Source organism: Rhinolophus ferrumequinum, chromosome 10 (genome assembly GCF_004115265.2).
Source record: "Rhinolophus ferrumequinum isolate MPI-CBG mRhiFer1 chromosome 10, mRhiFer1_v1.p, whole genome shotgun sequence".
NCBI classification, from domain to species: domain Eukaryota; kingdom Metazoa; phylum Chordata; class Mammalia; order Chiroptera; family Rhinolophidae; genus Rhinolophus; species Rhinolophus ferrumequinum.
The window spans coordinates 41,226,250-41,249,150 of record NC_046293.1 but is presented as its reverse complement, the minus strand read 5'-3'; the positions used below and the strand labels follow the sequence as shown (position 1 = coordinate 41,249,150).

At 36.4% G+C, this 22,901-nt stretch overlaps 1 protein-coding gene across 9 annotated transcripts in view; it reads right to left on the bottom strand.

Moving 5' to 3' along the window:
- BICD1 (BICD cargo adaptor 1) overlaps positions 1-22,901 on the bottom strand; it is a 177,816-nt gene that overhangs the window by 52,656 nt on the left and 102,259 nt on the right. For all 9 annotated transcript variants that reach the window (XM_033117934.1, XM_033117929.1, XM_033117928.1 and 6 more), the window contains exon 3: positions 1,265-1,417. In XM_033117934.1, coding sequence (XP_032973825.1) covers positions 1,265-1,417 — 153 coding nt within the window. The remainder of the gene's footprint in view (positions 1-1,264; positions 1,418-22,901) is intronic.

The following is a 22,901-nucleotide window of genomic DNA, read 5'->3' as shown; positions in this document are numbered from 1 at the left end:
AGTAACCAAAACAGCAAACCACAGAAAAATATCCTTCTTATTTTAAGAAGTTTCTGGGAAGCATTTTTTTACAGTATTTTTCTAATTTTCTACACTGTGAGCTCACTGATGATGAGTCAAATCAAAAGGTTGAATGTAAACGGTACTGAGAGCCCGGAGCACACAGTGAATCAGTGCTTAACGGGGAGGGAATGAGGTAAAAACACATGGCAATACCCTGGTAAACCTTTTAATGGACTGAAACCACCCCCTGCACTCCTTAGAAGACAACTTGTTCCCCTTACGCGTCAAAGATGAGGGCAAGTGGCAGTGACTGGAAATCAGATTTCAATTGTATCAATACCTGGATTTCTTTTTTCTTCTGGATTTTTTCCTTTCCTCTCTTCACCCTTATATCTATCAAAACCAATGATACGTTTGTATAGAGATACCAACTTGGGAAGGGAGTAGAAGCATACATATAGGCTGGTCTCTAAGTTTACTGAGGCCAAGTATCCTACCCTATGAATATAGTGTGTTGAGAGGTTATAATAACGTTTAAACCAGAATAGAGGTTGTGGTTGAGGAAGCACTTTGAAAAGACCTCGAACATCCAAATCAGCTTTGCTAACTACTTGGTAGAACTGTATTCAAAAATTCATCTAAAATTACAGATTCAAGAATGCTATAACTAATAATTATAACAAACCACAATGCAAACCTATCAGAAAAATTAAGCAATTAAACTAAGCCTCACTAACAAAAACAAAAAAACCCTTTAAATGTACACATCCTTTTAGTCAGGTTACAGCTGAAGAAAGAAATCAGGCATTTTCTTTTTCTTATAATTTTTCTCTTATTGATTTATATTTCATAATTGCTTTCCATGCAGGATATAAAAGCAATTCTCAGAGAGAGAGAGAGAGAAGTGATTGCAAGGAGACCTTAATCTTGTAGTACAAAACAAGCTTATAAATCCAAGCATTTCATAAGTTGTCAGGTTGATTACAAAACATTTGACCTATTTCTGAAATAAATTGACGCAGGGCTGAAGTATAAACTAAAATTCTTCTCAGCCAATGAAGCTTTATTGTAAATTATACTACTTCTAGGTTTGCCTTCTAAATCTTAGCTGAAATAGGAGGGGTGGGAAATTCCAGCACACAAATATTATAGAGAGATTAAGGCAAATTTTGATATTTTTTCCTGAGAAGAGAAGATTTAACCTTAGTGGTCAGAAGATGTGGTCCATCTGGAGTATAACCACAAACTTCTTAAACCTTACCTGGTTCTGCTTTAACGTAGACACAAGTTTCTGCAACGTGATATTTTCTTCTTCCAGCTCCGTATAGTCCTGAAGGAGGCGGGCTTCTCGGAATTTATATTCTCGTATTTCATCCTTCATCCGTATTCTCTGCAGCTCCACCATCTCATTGTTCTGTGACAATAAAATCAACAGTCAATACAAAACTGTCATTTATTTATTTATTTTTAATTTAATTAATTAATTACTTTTAAGGAGGGCACAGCTCACAGTGGCCCATGCAGGGATTGAACTGGCAACGTTGGTGTCATCAGCACCACACTCTAACCAACTGAGCTAACCGGCCACCCCAATACAAAACTTTCTTGTTCTAGGTTTTATGAAGTGAAGATTAAAGTACGGGTAGTAAAAAAATACAGACAAGCACACTTAATGATGGGGATATGTTTGGGACACTTGATGCATTCTGAGAAATGCATCATTAGGCGATTTCATCATTGTGAGAACATCATAAAGTGCACTTACACAAACCTAGATGGAATAGCCTATTACACACCTAGGCTAGATGGTACAGCCTATTCCTCCTAGGCTGCAAGCCTGTACAGCATGTTACTGTACAAAACAAAATAAGACTAAATCAAGCACATGAGAAAAGGATACAATCAAGAGACACAGTAAACGTAAGATGAATGAGGCTGCCGCTGGCTTAACATAGCATGCTGTGTTACAGCAAACTTTTCTTATAAGTAGAAAGAGTGCTAGTAAATGCATAAACTATAATAAAAGTATAGGAATGCATAAACTAGTAACATACTCATGTATTATCAAGTATTATATACTGTACATAATTGGATATGCTACACTTCATATAACTGGAAGTGCAGTAGGTTTATTTACACCAGCATTACCGCAAACACGAGTAACGTGCTGTCCTACTGCATTAGGAGAACTCTGACATCACTAGGACATCAGAGGTGAGAGGAATTTTTCAGCTCAATTATAATCTTATGGGACCACCATTGTACATGTGGTCCATCGTTGACAGAAATGTCATTATGAAGCATATGACTGCACCATAATTTCGAAGCAATGATGATATTTCAAAATACCTGCAAAAACTGTGATGTGGTATGAAAATACTGATCACAAAGTAACAGGTGCTGCTAATACTACCAAGGTTTGTTGTCTACATTCAAATGGGAAAAAAATGTGAAATTTCAGTCTGAGTTTAGTGAAAATAGAGATGTAATCATTTTTCCCATCCAAGTATACAGACCTCCTGAATTCTATCCATGGACTCCCAGGACCCAGGTTAGGAAACTCTTCTGATTCTACTTGTCCCTTAGGTCTCAGTTCAACTGTCATCTCCTCAGAGAGGTCTTCCCCCAACAGCTACTAATATAAGGCAGCTTCCTTTGCCCTTCACACTCCACCCCGCTATATGCTTTATTTTATAGATCAGCATCTAGCATAGAGTAGGCACTCAAATAATTGTTGAAGGAATAGCACTAATCATTACTTGAAATTGGTTATTTACTTATCTTTTATACTTTTTACATCTATTAAATTTCCTTTTTCATCTGAACATAATGAACATTTTCTGTATTGTTCATTGATATGTCCCTAATTCCTGGCACATTTTAGGCCCTTATAACCATGGAATGAATAACAAAACAATAATACAAATGGTTAAACACAAATTTTAAGAAGAATACTATTGCATGGATAGTGGCTTTTTGGCTTGCATTGTTTTGGAGTGGGGAACAAAAAAAGAATAACACACTTTGAAAAAAAAAATATGCCTAATCTGTGAAATACCTAGACATCATAATTCTTCTTCACTACACACACAGTCCAGTGACTTGGAGGCAGAAACATTACTTTATTTCCTGCTTCTTGGACAATACTTTAAACATATGTCTCAAAAAAGTATAAAATAAAAAATAGTAGAGTTTGGCTATAAAGTGAAATTACAATGTTTCATTAAATTTTTTTATTTTGTAGAAACATGAAACCATGATATTTTTTACTTCTTGAAAGATCTACTATTATATTAACTGAGTGATATATATGTATATATATATTCAGTTTTCCTTATTTATATGTATAAAATATGATAAAGCCTGATAAATTGGATCCCAGTAATATATATATATATACATATATATATAAACTATAAAGAAAATGTTAAGATACAAGAGATTCTGTAAAATGTATATACATTGTAAAACACGTAATAACCAGAAGCCTAGCTCATCTACATTGAGAGTTAACCATAAAATCTTATACCGTATATAGTAAGACAGTAAATAAGATAAATTTTAAGACCACAGCAAAGCTAATGAGAATCACTAACAACTTATAGAAAAACTAATGAAAACTCCTGATGCTAATTAAGGAGAAGCCTGGCTGGGAAACTGGTTAAGTTGAAAGACTTGCTAACAATAAAACAGACATGACCCAGAGGAAGAAAACTGGTCTATTCATTTTGCTAGAAATCCTTGTTTTGAATTGCCAAAGATTAAATTCTATGGACAATATTCTTTGCTTCCACAATAAAACTAAAAGATTGCTGCTGTTGTTTTTTGCACCACTCATCATGCATTTATCTTCTACAATTTGTTTTCTTCCTGGGGTAAGATGGTGCTGAGTTCTACTAAAAACTTCTATCAAGAATAATGAGAGTGAGAAAAATAAAGCATGAGAGAAAGGGGAGAAAATAGTGCAAACAGAGACCACCTTTGACTTTTACCTCCAGAGACCTGAGCCCCAGCTCCTCCTCAGGGGACAGGGGATTAACCTGAAATGTGTGGGATAAATTATCCTCATGATATGCACTGCACCTGAGTATAGCAGATTCTTCAAATTTTATTTTAATTAACACTAACAGGATTTCTTCCTGTATGAATAATAATGTCCCTCTAGCACTGTCAAGGAGAAAATATAAACATGAACACTTTCTAACACACAGAGTAATGTATAAAAAATAATGCCTTCCAGTTATAGGGCTCTTAGTCCTTTATAAATTATATTCATTGTTGCATTAGATCTTAATAATAGCTTGTGTGAGGTAAGTGACAGACCCTCCAGTTTATTCATCTGTAAAATGTGGATCTTAATACTTAATATTATATGGTCACTGTGAGGATTTAATGATATAATATGGGGAAATGAGAAGGGATGCCAGACACACATAATTTATCCTAACGCAACAGAACAAGGGCTGTTAAAAAGGCTCATCCAAAAGGCTGAGGAATCAATACTCCCAGTGAGTCACGGAGAGTTTTATAAAGGATGTTACATTTGAGCAGAACCTTGAAGGACAAATAGAGTTAACTAAATGGATCAAGAGGAGGACAAGACGCTCCAGCCAGAGGTCAACTGCTGAACAAAAGCAGAGTCATATTTGTGTTGAGGGCAATGCTAAAATACCCAGAGTAACATACTCATAACATAGTAACATACTCATTTATTATCAAGTAATATGTACTTAGGCTAACCACAAAGCTGGAGCACAGACGGAGGGAGAGAAGAAGAGAGAAGTTCAGAAAAATCTAGAAAATTGCTCATTTTCAGCTTATGTCTATGGTTGGTGTTACTTCATACAATAAATGTTAAATTACAGACTAGTGTTGTTAACCTGTGAAGACAGTGGGAAGAACCAAACTGTTTTCAATGCTTAGAACCTTTAAAGTTCTTAACTCAGCTGTAGTTGAGCGGTCTGATGTGGTTGTAACAAAGTAACTTGAGACAGAATGTTGCAGGAAATTCTGTGAAACAAAGGAATTAGGGGAACCAGAAAAGTCTTTTAAGCAAAGCAGCCATGTGATCAGAAGTACGCTTTGGCAAGTGACTGTTGAGAGCAGGCGGGGGGACTACAAGAAAGCCACAGGGAATAAGCCAAGCAGCCGCTCCAAGGGCCAAAAGTGAAAGACGGTGATGAGGACTGTTGAGGAACACCTCGGAATGAACAGGACTTGGTCGCGGATTAATGTGATAATAAAGGAAAACAGAAAGGAGAAAAAGAGTAGAGTAAAAAAACAATGGACTAAATAAAGAATAAGAATAAAAGTATTTTAAATAAGAATACAAGTATCTGAACAGATTTGGAAGGAAAAAACAATTTACAACGAAGTGCAAGAGAGAGTTGATTATGTGTCTTACAAACAATTATAAGGAGTATTAATTTGGATAGTCAAACTAAGAATTTCTGGATCTGTGAGTGGATAAAGAAAGACAGCTAGCTGCTCTTCTCCAAGTGAAGGATGTTGGAGAGGTGAAAGGATGGGGAACACGGTACTGGCTTTCTCACTTCCTTCCCACAGAGTTGTCACTGTCAGAGAGTTCTGGCAGTTCAACACCATAACATTTAGGTTCCTTTATCTGGCCCCAAATTAACTCTCCTCTTGTTGAAGAGAGGAGTGGACAATAATTCTCCTCGCCCTCACCCCTTACCAGGAATTCTCTGCACTGGGGCTAAGAATATTTGACCTTCTGTAGTTAAACAACCTGATGGACACAGTGAGATATTCTTCTAAAACCACAATAAGGCAAGACCTACAGCTCTATCAGGCAGTACTACGGGTGTCACAAGTCTTTAAGAGAACTATCAATGAAGAAAACCAGCTATCCAGAGCAACACAGAGTCAGGATCTCCAAAAGCAATTCAGACGTAATACCTGGGGCAATAGATAGGAAAAACAAATAGGGCAAGTTCGAAGTGTGGCTTAAAACACACATGCTGCACAAGAGAAAGGAAACATAAAGAGATTTTCTAAGGTGGGCAAAGAGTAACAAAGGAGGAGAGAATTATGACTTCAGGACAGCATTTTCCATAGTGAGATCTGTAGTAGTCTTGTTCTGCACATGGTTACTAAAAGTCATTCAAACATAAGTTTGGGGAATATTAGGTTAAATAAAGTTATACACTTTTTTGTTGTTATTGTTCTCAGAGCCCTTAATACTCTAGTGCACACTGAGACTATGAAAGTGCAAGACATGGAATGCAGTGTGTGCTCCATTTATTTGACCACAAGACTTGCCTTTTGAAAGGAGCCTTTGAACAATTCACAGACCAAATTCCTGGAAAATGTTACTCTGAGACAATAGAAAATGACAGTATCCGTGCAGCTGGGTGGGGTAAACCACCAAGCTTCTTATAGCCCAACGCCCAACTCCATATGGCTTCCAACTGCTGAGGGCTGAATGGACCATCAGATTTAAATAATGACATAAAATTAAAGCAGAACAGTGGATAGATATTTTAAAAGGGTGAGACAAGATGATCAGGTCATGATTTGCAATGAGTGAGTGACTATACAACAGTAATAAAGTTATAATGAAACCAAAATTCCGTAATTCTCACTCTGAGGTATACTCAAATCTTGCTCTGAAGAAAGTGGCACCATGAAGGGTTAACTATCCTAGACTAAGTTTGAAGCAATACAGGCATCTTTCCCATGGGATATCTGCCTCCATTAGAAGTCAAGGAATAGCCCATTTCACAAGCAGTTCACATTTCAATGCCTCATTTCAAACACTTATCATAAGCAAAATCTTAACAGCCACAAAAAAAATCTGCCCTTTTATTGTAAACATTAAAAATAAATGGCACAAAATAAATAATATATGACTAATTTTCTTATACCCTGATTTATATTTTTTCCTTCTTTTACACATATAAAAGGACATTAAAAGAATACAGATATTATTCTAAGTAAAAGAAAAAACACACACAATGTGATAACGTATTACAGAATTGTACACCTGAAATCTATGTAACTTTACTAATAATTGTCGCCCCAATAAACTTTAATTTAAAGAAAAAAAGCGCTTAATAAACATTTACATTGCATCTTAGTTGGGTGGAACATGTGTTTTTACAGGAAAGCTTTCTGTATAAGATTTTTTTAAATCAACTTTCTTAAGATATAATTCACATAACTATAGTTCCATTAAAGGGTACAAAACTCAATGGTTTTTAATAGTCACAGAATTGTGACCATCAGCATAATTAATTTCAGAACATTTTTATCACCTCGAAAATAAATTTTGTACCTTTTAGCTACTGTCCTCCTCCCCATCCCAGCCTACCCTCCTACCCTCCCACTCCAGCCCTGCTCAGCCACTAATCTACTTTCTACTTGCCTATATTGGACATTTCACATAAATGGAATCATATAATATGTGGTCTTTTGAGGCTGTAATATTTTATACAGTTTGGTTACTGCTGATAAAATATCTTTGTTTTTCGAAGTCTATGGACAGCTTTACTGCAGCATGAAATATATCTCACACTATATCAGCAAAGTATTGCATTGTGCTAGCATTCACCCAGCATACATCAGACCCAGTAATCACGATCTATGTTTCACAAGGTAGCATGATCATTTACAGTTCACTCAATGGGCTGTGAGTTATATTTTATCAATAAAAATGTGACTTTTTGACCTGGGTATTGTAACCTGAATACACTGATTTGTTTTGGGGTGAGCTTTTGCAGACAAAAAAATACTGGAATGTTTCTTTTTTCTATCATCAACCTTGAAGTCAGGAAACCAAGATCATTTCCCAAAATAGCCTAGTTACTTCTTGTTTGATTTTTCAACTTGCTTGATTTTTTTTTTTTAATTTCTCTCTTTTTAGATTGAAGATGCAAAACACCATAATGAATGACAGTTTTCTTTTCTCACTGTACCTCCTTATAACTATGAATATGTATGCTGCCCTGATTACACAATTACAGTAATAATTTATTAAATGGAAAAGGAAAATTTAAGTAATACACTAAATAGATGTGAAATCTAGATTGTGCAATAAACATGAAGTCTGGGTTCACAAATTTTCCAGAAATTGTTTGATCACTAGCAAATATCCTTTCACTTCAGCTTCACAGACTTTTCTATGACCTTGCTACAAAGAATGATCTAACTCAAGAGATAAATAGCATCAATAGTCTCAAAATCATTGATTATGGTAAGTAATAAAATTCTAAAAGCTCCCGTCACCAGGGTAACACCCTATATACAGATTTTTATTGAGAAGAGACACCATAAATGGAAAAAAGTGAACAAAAATGGAATTAATGATATGCATTAAAGTGATTTTTTTAAAAAATGGAAGTAAACATTGAAATAAAGAAAAAATAGAGGGATGAGAAAGGAGAAGGGATAGAAGATAAAAAACAAGATGAGTATCATCGGGATGAAAAAGTTTAACAGAAAGGGGAGTATTAATATAATTTATAACTTGATTTAAAAGGCACAAGTTAACCCCTCAAGAGACTGAAGGTTATTAGAGACACTATTTTTGTTTATGCTTTATGTATGTGTGTATAGCAGAGGTTGATTGATTGGTCATTCATCCATATATTTCCTGAAGCTTTTACAGGATATCTGGCTGGTTTGAACTAGCTGTTTATTTTTGTTGCTATAAAACACTTGTATTATTCAGGAAATAAAGTTTAGTACAAACATTGGTAGTAAAGGAGTAAGCTTAAAGTAATAGTGAATATAGTTACTCAAATGAAGTCTTCAATATATGGAAGAGTATCAAAAAATAATACCTTCAGAGAGGCAACTGGTTTATAAAGAGATGGGTGATAGAGTAAAAATAGTTTTGGACATATACCTGAATTCAAATACTGGCTTACACCAAAAAAATTTCTGGGACTTTCAGTTTTCTTACATCTAAAAGCAGAAAAGTAACTTTTCTGCACAACTCCAGAGTTGTCAGAAATAAATGAGAAAGTATTTGTAAACTGTAATGAGCTATCATACATCTTTATTAATAGGTAGTTTTTAAAAAGTCAGTTAAAAGCTTTTGTAGGACTGTGTTGGAGATCCTTTAGAGAACGTTCTTTATCATTAACCATTTGAAGATTCTTTGAAAAAGCCATTCAATATGTAGATATGATTCTAACTCATCTCATGAAAAATTTAAGATGAGGAAATACTAATGCCAGACTCAGAAATTATAAAAATATATATAGTGAGTAAAAATCTCACTCCCATCTTGCCTCATATCACCCTAGTTTCCACCCCGAACCCTCAACCCATTTTTCTTAGTATCTTATGTATACTTCCAGATTCCTTTGTCTCTTGCATACTTGTATTTTGAACACTCGTTGCCTATTAAATAAGTTTTATAGGTAAAAGCTCTTATTGTGGAAGCAAAGCAATACCTGTTACCCTGATTGTTACAGTGCTTCCAGAATCATTTCCCTATGAAGGCTTTTAATATTCTGGGAGTGTGAGTACACAGGCTAACTCATATAGGAATCTAGTTGTATACGTGCTTATTAAAATATGTTACAAACTCTGAAGTATTGATGTGTCTTAAATTAACTGGCATTCCAATTTTCAACAATTATATTAAAAGTCTAAGAAATTCAAAGATGTCTCTTTCAAGTAATTATTAAAGGTAATCAATTTTTTACTTCTTACGATCTACATTAAAGTTTCCAAAAGAACTCTCCTTACTAAGATCTTCCTGGTATCAGCTTTTCCTTTTGCTTTGAAAGAAGTAGGAACTGAACTTTGGAATCACCTAAAGAAAGGAATTTTGGTATGAAAGGAGTGGAAAATTAGGGGAAGGCCTAGGAGTGAAATTTAAAAGTTACAAGGTCCAGGTGAGAGGGAAATAGTATTAGCAAAGGATATGGACTATTGTGTAAGGTTCGGCTAATTTGAGTTTTATGCTCATCTCCAGGGACCCTGGACATCTGTGACCAACCCAGGGCCAGGACAAGAATGGAATGGAACTAGTGACTTATATGCTGTTTAAACCCTGAATCTCCCTTGACAGACTCTACTAGTTTGTCTGTATTATTTATAAAAAATGTATAGGTTGAGGTACTCGGCTTCACAGATTATATTGTCTAATTTCAGCTATATGAGCAGAGGTTATAAAGACTTTTTTTGTAAACTTGAGACTTGGCTTCCCTGAAAATAGGTATCTTGTGTGTATCTGAACACACATCATATCCTGTGAAATTAAGAAACGGCTCTAGGACAGCATCAGGAAGACTCAGACCTTTGTCTGTCTGCCTGTGTTTTCTCCCTCCTGCAGTACCACATCCTTTAGTTTATCAAAGCTGAGGGGGAGCAGAACATGCCACCCCAGAATGTGTCCTTTTGGCATGTCGATTATTTCAAGCTGAAGACAATCAGGGCCCAGCAGATTCAGGAAGAGTCCCCCTTAACTGCCTAAAATAATTTAGGTAGGAGAACTGTACCAGGATGAGAGCTATTACCAGAGAATTTTTATATCAGAAAGACTTATCTGTGTGACATGGCAAATATCTGTTTACCAAACACTTGTTCTTCTCCACTTCATGTGAATTGCCTTCCTCGCTTTGAAGTCCCAGACCCCTACCCTCTCATACTTAGCTCAGGATGGTCCATATGCCTCCATTACCAGACTTCCAGGGAGTCTCGTATTTTTATGGAGCTGCCATATGTATAAAATTTGTCTTCCTGTTAATCTGTCTTATGTCAATTTAATTATTAGATCAGCCTAGAACCTAGAAGGAAAGAAGGGACGTTTTCTGCCCCTATACAGTCTTACATGACTATACGCTTTGGAATCTTGTGACTCCCTTCAATGATCTGACCCTGTATAATTGCAACTTCAGTAAAAGCAAACAAAAAGAGAAATTGAGGCTAGGAAAGTGGAGTGCAATCATTATGAATTCCAGCAACCATCCAGTAAGACACTACACAGAAGAGATGGTACAGCCTTATATATGTATGTATATATAAATATATTCAATAACATTTTTCTGTATTGGCAGGTGAAGGTAAATAGATTCTAAGTCTCTGGTTTTCTCTTTCTTTTATATGAAAACAACTACTTCATTGTCATTACTTATTTTACAATCACTCAAAGTGATCTTTTTCAATCAATGACAGTGCTATTGAAGTTGGAAACCTTGATTATTTAATGTTTTAATAAAAGTCATTTTAACTACATGCATATGACTTATCAGACACAGGAAAGAACATTTTCAACAGGAGAACGTTATGACTCAACCATATATTAACTATTATGTATTAGCAGTTGGTATTAAACATATGGTGTAAGTAGTTAAACAAAAAGAACTTGCACAATATATTTTATTACAATAATGAGTAAACTGAGGCCAAGAGAGATGAAAGAAAGAAACTGGCGTAGTTCACAGAGGTAGGAAATGATAGGTCTAAGTTTTGTGATGACATTATTGAGATAATAATCTGGGTATCCAGCCCCCCAGATCCCTAAGTCTGAGCTACTATCATTAGGACACCCTGACTTAGAAACTCAGGCAGAAAGCCAAAGAAAACAGACTGAAAGGAAAAATACATGAGAAGAAAATGAAGATAATTCCTCAATTTCTGAGGCTCCAAAAAATGGAGGAGGCAGGAAGTAGTACTATGAAAACAGAGAACTAAGGGGTCACAGCCTAAAGCTCTGAGTACAGTTTTTTGGGCTCAAAGGAAGGACACTAATTCAGAGGGAAAATGGGATGTTGGGAGATGAGACCTTGCTTTAACCCCACGGAGTACTCAGAGTTCCACATCGGAACTCAAAGGATGGCTCCCTTCCCCCAGCCCTGGGAAAAGATTTTGGAAAGCGTGAGTGTCTTCTTTTGGCACCTGATGGCGAGGGGCTCATCCAGTCAGAGTGGCACTGTGAGAGAGTATGATGGCTTCCGGCTGGTGGGCGACTGGTGTCTGTGTTGTTCCCGAAGACCTCACTGACCACACTTCACACATAGGGTCCCTCTCAGTTTGCAGAGAATAGGAGTTTTTGTACTAAACAAAGTCTAATAAGAAGGTCTTTCATAGACACACAAAGACCAGTGATGTATTTTTCCCTGCCCTGAATTTCAATTAGTATCTTAGGCAACAAAATGACTATTTGCGAAGTGTCTGCATGTAGCCTGTGGGCCAAGGCCAAAGAAATATTATAAAATGTATATTAAGAATCACTACTAGCCAAATGAATTCTGTGTGTGTGTGTGTGTGTGTGTGTGTGTGTGTGTGTGTGTGTGTGTGTGTTGGGGGGGATTTTTCATAAGAGTATTTTGTTGGAGTTTCGTATTTTTAAACACCTTGTCATAGTTATGCCTAAAAACGCCTGAAAATTATCTTTCTGCTTTACCTGTTTAACATTCAGTGAGTTAAATAGTGAGAGACAATTTGTTCCCATCCACCATTTAATTAATCAAAATATATGTGAGACATCTTTGATTCTTTAGTTGTACCTCATTTATTTATTAATTTCACTTCTCTCAAACTTGTATATTTTCAGTAACGCTCACATTCTCTAGAAACAACTAGACTGACACATTTTTGAAATATGAATTTTTCAGTAAGCCAGAGCTGCTTTTTGTAAAGAAGCATCCATAACACAAATATAGTATCCGTTACATTCAGATACTTAAGATATATATTATTTTATTACTGTTATTTTATTTCCATTCATATATTAAAATGTTTTATTCATCACTATTTTGATCTCTTTCATTAATGAATTGAGCATATAAATCTAAATAATGATATTTTAGATTACAATTGTAAATTAACAAATGACTGGCTTAAAACAAGTTAATTTTAAGTAAACATAAAATTAGATAGTATTTTTTAAAAATCAAAGCAAACACTTTTAGCATATATTCCTAATACATTACTGACCAAGTGTCTCAGCCATAAGAATTATGGTAATATCAGAAGTCAAGTTCAAAGTGTCACAAACCCAAATACTTTAAAATTTCATCTATAAAACTGTTAGAAATACTAATGACGCACTAATATTAACCTATCATTGATAAAATATTTTTCTATCATTTTTTTCTTTCTGGATAAAATCAATTTGGAAAGCTCTAAGTTTAGACTAATAAAAATGCTTTTTTGAATATGGAGAATGACCTGTTAAATTACATCTTACAGTTAGTTCCTATATAGTACCTCGGTCTGAAGAGGAATATGCTCTAAGTTTTCACAGTCTAAGAAAATACTTTACATTAAAAATAAAAACTCTTACTCCCACAGTCTGGGAGGATAGCATTCATATTTATTACATTCCTTTTAAAGAAATCATAGCAACATTTACTTTAAGTCCAAAATATTATGTATTCATAAACCTATTTCCAATATTGCATTTTAAATAAATCTGCTTTTCTAACATGATGTTCAATATTAATATATACTACTATTTAAATCTAATAACATATTAATTCTAGGGGAAAAGGAGTAAATAATGACCACTTAAAGTTGTGAACATACTATTGATCACAGAGGTTCTCAAAGTGTGGTCTTGGAACCAGCAGCATCAACAGCACATGGAAACTTGTTAACAATGCAAATTCTCAAGCCCCACCCCAGACCTACCGAATCAGGAACTCCAGCAGTCTGTTTTAACAAGCTCTTCTGATGCACACTAAATTTGACAACCACTCATCCAAATAAGAAAATTCAACTTATAACAGTGTAAGTTCATCCAGAAAATAGTTGTTCATAGTCAGCTGGTCTCTTAGCTATTCAATGGCATCAACTGTCCAGCAATTACAAATAAGTGGGACAGACAAAATAATGGAACAAAATAGAGAGCACAGAAACACTCACATTTGTATTAAAAATTAATAAACAACAAAGCTATAATTGCAGATTAGTGAGGAACAGCTAGGCTAGAAGAAAATATATGAGAATCTATTTATCACTCTGCAGCAGAATTTCTCAAATAAGAAACCAAAGTGGCTTACCATAGAGGAAAAGATTGATACATTTAACTACATTAAAATTCAATACTTCTGTTCATCCAAATATCGTTAACAATAAAGCAAATGAAACAGTAAGCCTCTAACTAGGAATAGATATTTCTCACACGTATTGACAAAGACTTGTATTTAGTACTTATTCATTCCACAATTATTCACTGAGTGTTTATTATGTGCCAGGCACTATTCTAACTGCCAGGGACGTAAACAATAACAAAGGAGATCCCTGTTCTCTTAACTTACATGCCTGCATACAATAGACTTAATAAGTAAATTATACAGTTTATTTAAATTATAGGTAAATTATATATCTTATATATCTATACAGAGACCCAGAGGGACAAAGTTGGGAAGATTGGGGACAAGGAGGTCTGGAGAAGAGGTGTATGGATGCTTTCATGGTAGTGATCACGGAGGAGAAAGGTCTTTGTATTGAATATTAATACTTTTCAGAGAACATCTACCCAGGAAGAGACACTAAACAACCAGGTAAACAGAATGACTTAGACAGTTGACATCTGCCAGCCTCTGTTACCAGCCACTCTTGTGCTGACACAATGGAACCATGCACGTTCTAAGGGGCTCCTGTCTGAACATAACAGGATTCAAGTCTCAAGGCCGAGATTCTTGGGGCAGAGCTCTAATTTCCACAAAGCGATTGAGGTATTATTCATTAACTTCTTGCTTATTCTAAATTCTATCTTATTTGTCCTTATCTTGGATTTTGGACCATTGGGGGTCCCAAAATATCTTTTAGGTGATGTGGTTCAATTGCTGTTCTGGCAGGTGACATGAAGGAGCTCTGAAGAGTCGGGTCATAGTTAACGGAGAAATGAATTTTTAGAATGTGGCCCTATTATCACACTAGATAGTCACTATACTGAAAAGAAAATCATCTGTTATAAAATTGACAATTACCAGTAAAATGATAAATCTTTGAAAAATATTTCAGGAGTGTTTCTCAGACAAGAAAATCCTTCAGTATACAACGTACTTCTTTGATGAAATGACTCCCTTCTGTGTCCCCACCACCACTGTAGTGTTTAGTAGAACCCTGCAGTGTTCTATTAAAATAAATTGTTTATGTATACATAGATAGAATTATAGGACTATGACCTTGGAGGGGGAAATGACTGATTGCACAGAAATAACCTAAATAGAAATAGTCTCTGTGCTTAGATGAGGAAATCTGTACATATCATCGTTAAAAGTTTAAACCAATTTGTGAAAAGCAATGGAAGATTCTAATAGGCTATGGCTATAAGAATGGATGCACAACAAAATGGAAAGAGATGACACACTTTTTCACTATCCTCCTAACAAGCTATGAGGTATGTTTGGGGGCAGGTAACAAATGTACACTCTCTATACTTCACAATACCATTCTCCATTCTAATTCACTTGAGCAGGAAGGGATGATGGAAGAGTCTGTTCCTGAAGCAAAGTGCTGTCCAAGACTGAAAATTTGCCAAGCAGAGCCTCTTCCAAATTGAGTCAGAGCACTGTAATTCAATCAACAACAGAACCAACTACATGAACCTAAATGTCTTCATTTATAGTTACCTTGTTTTTTTTCTTTTAACCAAGACAGTTGCATGAGAACTTCTGCTTTTAGCCATGATCAAGTAACAAAGAAAGGACTTAAACTTTCATGGTAAACAATTAGAAAACTAGACAAAGTATATGAAACAACTGTTTGCAGACATTAAACAACAGGCCTGTAGGACTGTGAACTCTAGAAGGGAAACAGATGAGGTTAGTGTGATGAACACACCAACTTTCTGCCTGGAGGCAATTCATGGGCTGCAGGTTCAGGGAGGGAAACCCACAGGCCCAGCTGAGGTGAGGAGATGGAGTGCAGAGCTCAGGAAGTGGAAGTGGCTGGAAGTTGCCCAGTAGAATTCTGGAAAGGGGAGAGCCACATAGAAAAAGACCTCCAGAAATCTGCATAAGGGTTTCCTTGAGTCCTTCCTGTATACGAGGCTGCACATGCCTATTCTACGAAAAACATCATGCAAAACACTGGAATCACAAAGAAATAATGGACAAGGGCACTTCCAGAGCTAAAACATAATGAAGACTTTCACACTGGTAATGACTTATTTCCTTTTCTCCTCTTGATTATATCTACCAGTCTTTCACAATTTTACAATTCTTTTTAATTTCTGCATAAATTTTTTACTATAACAAAAATTAGAACTTTATCAATTCTGTATGTATTTGATTTTTTATGGAGAAGGTTTTGTAGACATATAACCATTCACTCCTTTTATTAGTTCAACAAATATTCATTGAATTTCATACAATATGCAAGAAATTGTGTAGGCTCTGTGAAAGACAATGTCAAGAGAATAAGACAAGCCACGGTCCGGGAGAACAAAAGACACAGCTGATAAAGAACTCAGCTCATCCCCATAATTATTTCTGGGAGTTTCCCCTAGCTGTCCTTACGGGCTAGGAAACATGTCCTGTCAAGGAATTAGCTGTTTCCTTCCTCTCCTGCTCTGGCCCCTTCTGGCAATGTCCACTCCTTGGCCTCTGCTGCCTCCCAACTGGTACTAAGGGGCCTGACTAAAGCCTCTGATGATCCTGATGGCCCTTCCTGCCATATCCCCCAAGGCCTTGCTGCCTGGTGATGCTGGGTACACCTGGTGCCCATACTACTTAGGTGGTTGAAACTCTTTCAGGAAACACCACAGACGTAGTAGAGTGCCCTCAGAACAAAATGGCTCAAAAATGCAAAGCCTCACTTGATTCCAAGAAAACATAAAGACCTGGTTTTCCTTCCCTTTAGTATTACCCTTTCCACTTGGTTTTACAGCAAAGCTGCTTGTGTCATGGTGGCTGACAGACTTTTACTTAGGGTGTCACCATCCCCATGTCCTCTCTCTACAACAATATGTATACTCCTATTCCACACATAAACAAATGGCCTAGAGAATCCACAAAGATCTGAGCAGGAGGACCCATCCGAGTGACAAACACTTAACCAGAATTGACCTCTGACAATGGATACATTTGTGGGTCAAGGGAAGGAAACAAGAACAGGAAGGGGTAACATATAGAATTATATGATTATTGCTACTTACACTCCGTGCCATCTAGGAGATATCTTTGTAGAAGTTTTGGATCAGTTCCTTAGCACAGGGCCTGCCACATTAGTATTCAATAAATATTTGTTTAATTAATCCATGAGATAGAAGAAACAATCCCGTGGAAACCATGTGCTTGGGCCTCCCTAGGTAATAAAGTCCCCATTCATAGCCCTCACTGTATATTATATACAATAGCGCTCACTTATATTTGCATTACATATTCCCCAGCCCAGCCAGGAAATTAGGATATTTTGAATCAGAGGTCTAGTTCCCTAAACGATTATTTTGATTGAGATAGAAATTCAGATAAGGGAAGATTTTCCAGGGAAACATCCAGGTACTCAAGCAGCGTAAGTTTTATTTAAGACCCTCAGGCAAAAGCCCAGTAATTGGATGGGCTTTCCTTGGTGAGGAAAAGCAGATACTGCTGGCCCACACAAGTTGTCCTGGGCATCCTAAGGCACTTAGACAGAAATTTAGTCTAGAAACTCACCAGCAGCATTTAGAGGGAACAGGAGGCAAGTGACATGATCGAGAGCAATGTTTTCAACTTATGGCCTGTGACCCAGCAGTGGTTTGTGAAATCAATTTAGAGAGTTGATTCCAGCATTTAAAAAAAAAAAAAAGAAAGAAAGAAATAATACGAGTAGAATAGTGTAAAGTAGGATAGAACAGAAGAGATGATATCAGCATGCATTGAGGAAAGTAACAGTAAGCACTATTTCAGGAAATTTGGCTTTGGAAATGTGTATTATACTCATATGCTTATTTACTCCTGTACACAAATGTGTATACACTCATAAGCATGCATGTGAGTGCTGAGTAGCAAAGTAAAATGTATTGCTTACTGTGGGCTGTGTACGAAATGTTTGAAAGGCACCACTGCAGAGAAAGCAGCCAAAGATAACGGCCATGAACTGGAGAGTGCAAATCCACCTAGAGGGGCAGCTGCCACTCAGCTCCAAATGGCTCTTGCTGTAGCTTATGATTTCCAGGAGAAGCCAGAAATCTGCTTCTTTGAAATGTTATGATTTTGAAATGCTGGCAACTAACTCAACTAAACAAAACAAAAAAGAAGTGCAGCACATGTATGTGTGTTGAAGACAGCCTATAGACAACTGGTTTGGGTCCTCCATCCTAGGGTAATATTCTTATAAACCTACTCTGCAGTAAGACATGTTATGGGTCACTCTCTTGATCACAAATATTTACTGCCCCTCCCTATAAACCCCTCCCTTGTAGAAGATTATTCAATGCTTCACTGCCATCAGTCTTGGACATATGATTTGCGTTGACACATGGATGTGAGTGAAAGTAAAGTGGCTGCCACCTCTGAGCAGAAATTTGAAGAGCTTGTGTATAATCCGTCACACTGTCACCTCTCTTCTCTCTGCCTGAAGACCAGCAACACCCCACATAGGGGCTGTCCCTTCAGCCAAGTGCAAGAGTGGTGGCAATGTGGAACAGAGACACTGACCATCAGAAATAGATGTGTAGCAAGAGCAAGAATTAAACCTTGTTGTTTTAAGCTACTGAGATTCTCAAGACACGTTTCACTGTAGGATAACTTAGCCTCAAGTCACCGACACAATGATTTTCATAGATATTTTATAATCAACCTTATTATGTAATGTTTCCAATGATCCTTATGATAGGGTAGGTAGACAGAAATGAGCAGGAGAAGGAGAGACCTAGTCCTGTTACAAGCCCTTTGCTGTAGCTCCCACTTGGGTCAAGACCCCTTGTGCGCTCACTTAGGGCATCAAAGCCTTCGCCCAGCAGGATTCCAGGCTTACACATCCCCCTAAATCAAAGGGATGTGTTATTAGAAGCCAGAAAAGGGAGGAAGACATCATGCTTATCAGGACCCTTTTAGTGAGCTTCTCAAACAAATCCTAAAAAGAAAATAAATAAATAAAAGAAAATTAACAGAAGCCTTGAGAACCAAAAGGGAGGACTGGGCACCTCTGCAGGAGAGGAAGAGATAAAAAGAAGGGAGAGATGGAGGCAATTCTACCCATAGAAATAAAAGCCTTCATACAAGGTAAGGAGAGACCTTTCTCCTCTTGGAATTGGTCTGCTCCACATCTTGGAATGTACCTGCTTTTACTAATAAACTTCTTACTACCCTACACCTGCACAAAATGCTGTCTCTCAACTGAATTCTTTCCCTCGAGAAGACAAAGAACCGAGGAACATTATCACAACCTGGTAACATCTTTCATTAATAAATATATTGCTTTAAAAAATAGCATATCAAATGACAAATAGGCGTATTAAAAGGGCCTCAATTTTATTAGTCATCAGGAAGATGTACATTAAAACCATGGAACATTACCTCTATATACTTACTAGAGCAACTAAAGTGAAAAAAATGGAAAATACCAAATATTGGTGAACCAAACTCTCACATATTGGGCACGTACAACCACTTTGGAAATTTGTTTGGCTGTCTCTGTTAAAGATGAACAGGCCTAGCCTGCAGCAATTCTACTCAGATCTTTAACTACAGATCTTTAGCTTTACTAGGTAAGGCCACACAGTTTTCCAAGGTGGTTGTACCAAATTATATGCCCACTCTTAATGTTTGAGAGCTCCTGTTCACCCCCATCTTCACTAACTTTTGGTAATATCCATACCTTTTTTATGCCCAGGCAGTCTTTGAAGAGATACAGGGATTCAACAAAATGCTACACAAGTTTGTATGATCACTGTATCTATAGTGAGTAATAAGTCAACATATTTTATATTCCAGAACAAATAAAATAATTCTATGCATACATAATTATATAATTTCTACTTCCCTAACAAAGTATCTGATCTTTTCTCCATAGTTTTGAAATTTCTGGAAAATTTGCATTTCTAAGCCTAGTGATGCTTAGAAAAGATTTTATATTATTAAAAAGAAATTATTAAATGCTTATTTGTGCTTGGTGCTGAACCGCACAAAGTAATTAGATGCCTGCATTTTGTTAATATTGTTCAGGAAAATCAAACAAACATTCAATGAGAATCTGTTAGTGCCAGTGTTTCTTATTTTATGCAATCCTCATAACTTCCTTTTTACAGATAACTTCCTTTTTCTTCCTTTTTAAGAAACAAAAGATAAGAGAAGCCTTTAATCCACAATGACAGAGCCAATTGGTGGCTGGGTCAGAATGCAAAACCAGGTCTGTCTGACTGGAAAATAACTTTATCTTCATTAACCAACACTGCCTCTTTTTACAAGTTTCCTTCTAACCTATTATTTTTTCAGTTTTTCAAAATAAAGGTAGTTTGTCTCAATTTTCACTCATCATTTGGCAAAAGGGAAATCTTATTGGGTTTAAAATCTGAAGCCCAGAAAAACTGAGTAAATCCCAGCTCTACCAACTGGGAGCACATATCATGGAGAAGTCTGGTCACAAACATTGACAAGATGCAGCTATTGGGACTAAGAACTGAAACCTCTGGCGTCAACATGACTTAGTCATCTGTTCCAGGGAAGGTTTTGCCCACGGCAGATAAGATTGTAAACACATAATTCAATTCACTGTTTGCTTTAGGAAAATCAATTGATCTCAGACAACAAACTGCTCACCTGGGTCAAAGGCTCACATACCAAACAGCGAGATGCTCGCCAGGTCTCCCGTAGTCACTTTGAGCTTTAAACAGAGCTCTTGGATTCCCAGCAAACAAGTATAAAAGGAAACAGAGAGTCATACAATTCTAGTTATCGGATTTAAAAAAAAATATCATTAGATGGTCAAGAGAAATACATTTCTTCACTATAATTTTTATCCCTACTGTACAGATGAAGAAACTGAGGGTTAGAAAGATTATGTGATTTAGATAGGACTGAGCGTAGTGGTGAGGTCAGAATTTAAACTCAACTCTCATCTGATTTCTGAGTCCACATTTTTAAATATCACATCACACTGCTGATTAGGGTGTACAGCTTTCTAATACTTATGTCAAGGGAAGGACGTAATTTAAGAAAAATTGGAGGAGTTGGCAGATTGCAAGTTACTTGGGTTTTGGCCCTTGAATATCTGTCAACTGGGTTTTTGACAGGAATAGAATAACAAGTAGGCAATTGAAGGTAACCCTCTCTGATGACAGCCTCTGAAGGGTATTCTGTGCTGCAGATTGAAGGGAGATGCCTATGCTTTGGGTACCAGGCAAGCAGATGGCAAGGCTGATATTCCATTTGAAATGATGAAAAAGCCTGCTGTGATTTGATTGGCTATAGGGGTCATCTTATTTGCATAAGAGCAATGGGCAAAGAGAGACACAGAATCAAATGGTCCTTAGGAAGGACTGTGTCATACTGAACACTTATTAGCAGAATGAAAATTAGACTGGAAAATTCTACAAGTAGGTACAAATATTACAAAATATAAATTGTCGTTAATTAATGAATTAATTTATTCATTAATCATTCCACAAATTAGTGAAAGTGGCAAATTTCTCCTTTATCCATTTTTTTTTCTGAGTATCTATTATATGCCAAGATCTGTTCTAGGATATACTGATGAATAAACTAAACCATGTCCCTACCCCTAAATGACCTTATAAATTAAATACCAAAATGCCATGATTCACCTACTAAATAAACAACCTGAAAGAGTTATAAAGCTTAATAGCTGCTAGGGCTCAGTGAAACGGGAATTCTTTGCTATTACTAATGGGAGCATAAATTGCTTTAATACTCCAGAAGAACAACACAGCTATATGTAGATCTTTTTAAGAAGACTTGTGCCATTTTATCCAGTAATTATACATCTGGAATACTATCCTTAAGAAGTAATTCTTAAGGAATACTATCCTTAAGAAGTAATGGACTTTAAAAATATATGTGAACAGCAATGAAATAATACAATAGCTAACACTGATTCAGTGATAATGTGCCAGATGTGTTCTTCCACGTGTGTCACATGAGGGTTCACTTCACCCTCACAACAGCCCAGGAAGTAGGTATTGCTACTATTTCCACTTAATAGATAACATATTGAGGCCCAGAGAGGATAATTCACATGCCTAATTTGTGCATAACCAGTGTTAATCCCCGGCAAATATGCAGATCAATACACTTGTAAAATCTGCATTTGGCTCTAAAAATGAAATCCAAAGCCTCTAACTTCAATTATTTGCAAAGTGTTAAGTAATAAACTTGTAAGGGATTTTACCTACATAATACAATTTTTCTTTGGTGCATCGGTTTTATCCAACATGAAATTTTATATTGCTAGGCTGCAATAAAATTTCGTGGCAATCCAGTTTAAAAAACAAAACAAAACAAAAGATTAAGATGCCCAGGTCCTATCTACCCAAGAATAACAACTGTTTCTAGTCTATGATTTGGTGGAATGTGTCGGGGAAAGTCTGTTTCCAAAAGCAGTTGCATAATCCATAATCCTGCCCTCATTTCAGATAGACGTACAACTCATAAATTGTTCATTGAGAACTGATCAATTTCAGGACCACCTAAAATATGTCACATTAAAAAAAAAGAAATGTGGAATTCAGTGTTTAATAACTCTTATCTGAGGATGGAGAGCCAATAGGTGCCCAACTGGATGTTTCCCAGAGGGCACAAATCAGGTTAGGTACATAGAGAATGTCAAGCAGGTATTTTCTGCTTTAATTCAGGCCACTATGCTGACAATAAAACAGCCCAGGTGGAGAGAAGCGCCTTCCAGTACTAGAATTCATTATATATTCATTTCATCCCCCTGAACAGTCTAATAAAGGCAGACATTGCCTTACACATGCCCGTATTTCCAGTAGTGGTTGGCACAGCATTTGCACAGAGTACCGTGTTTCC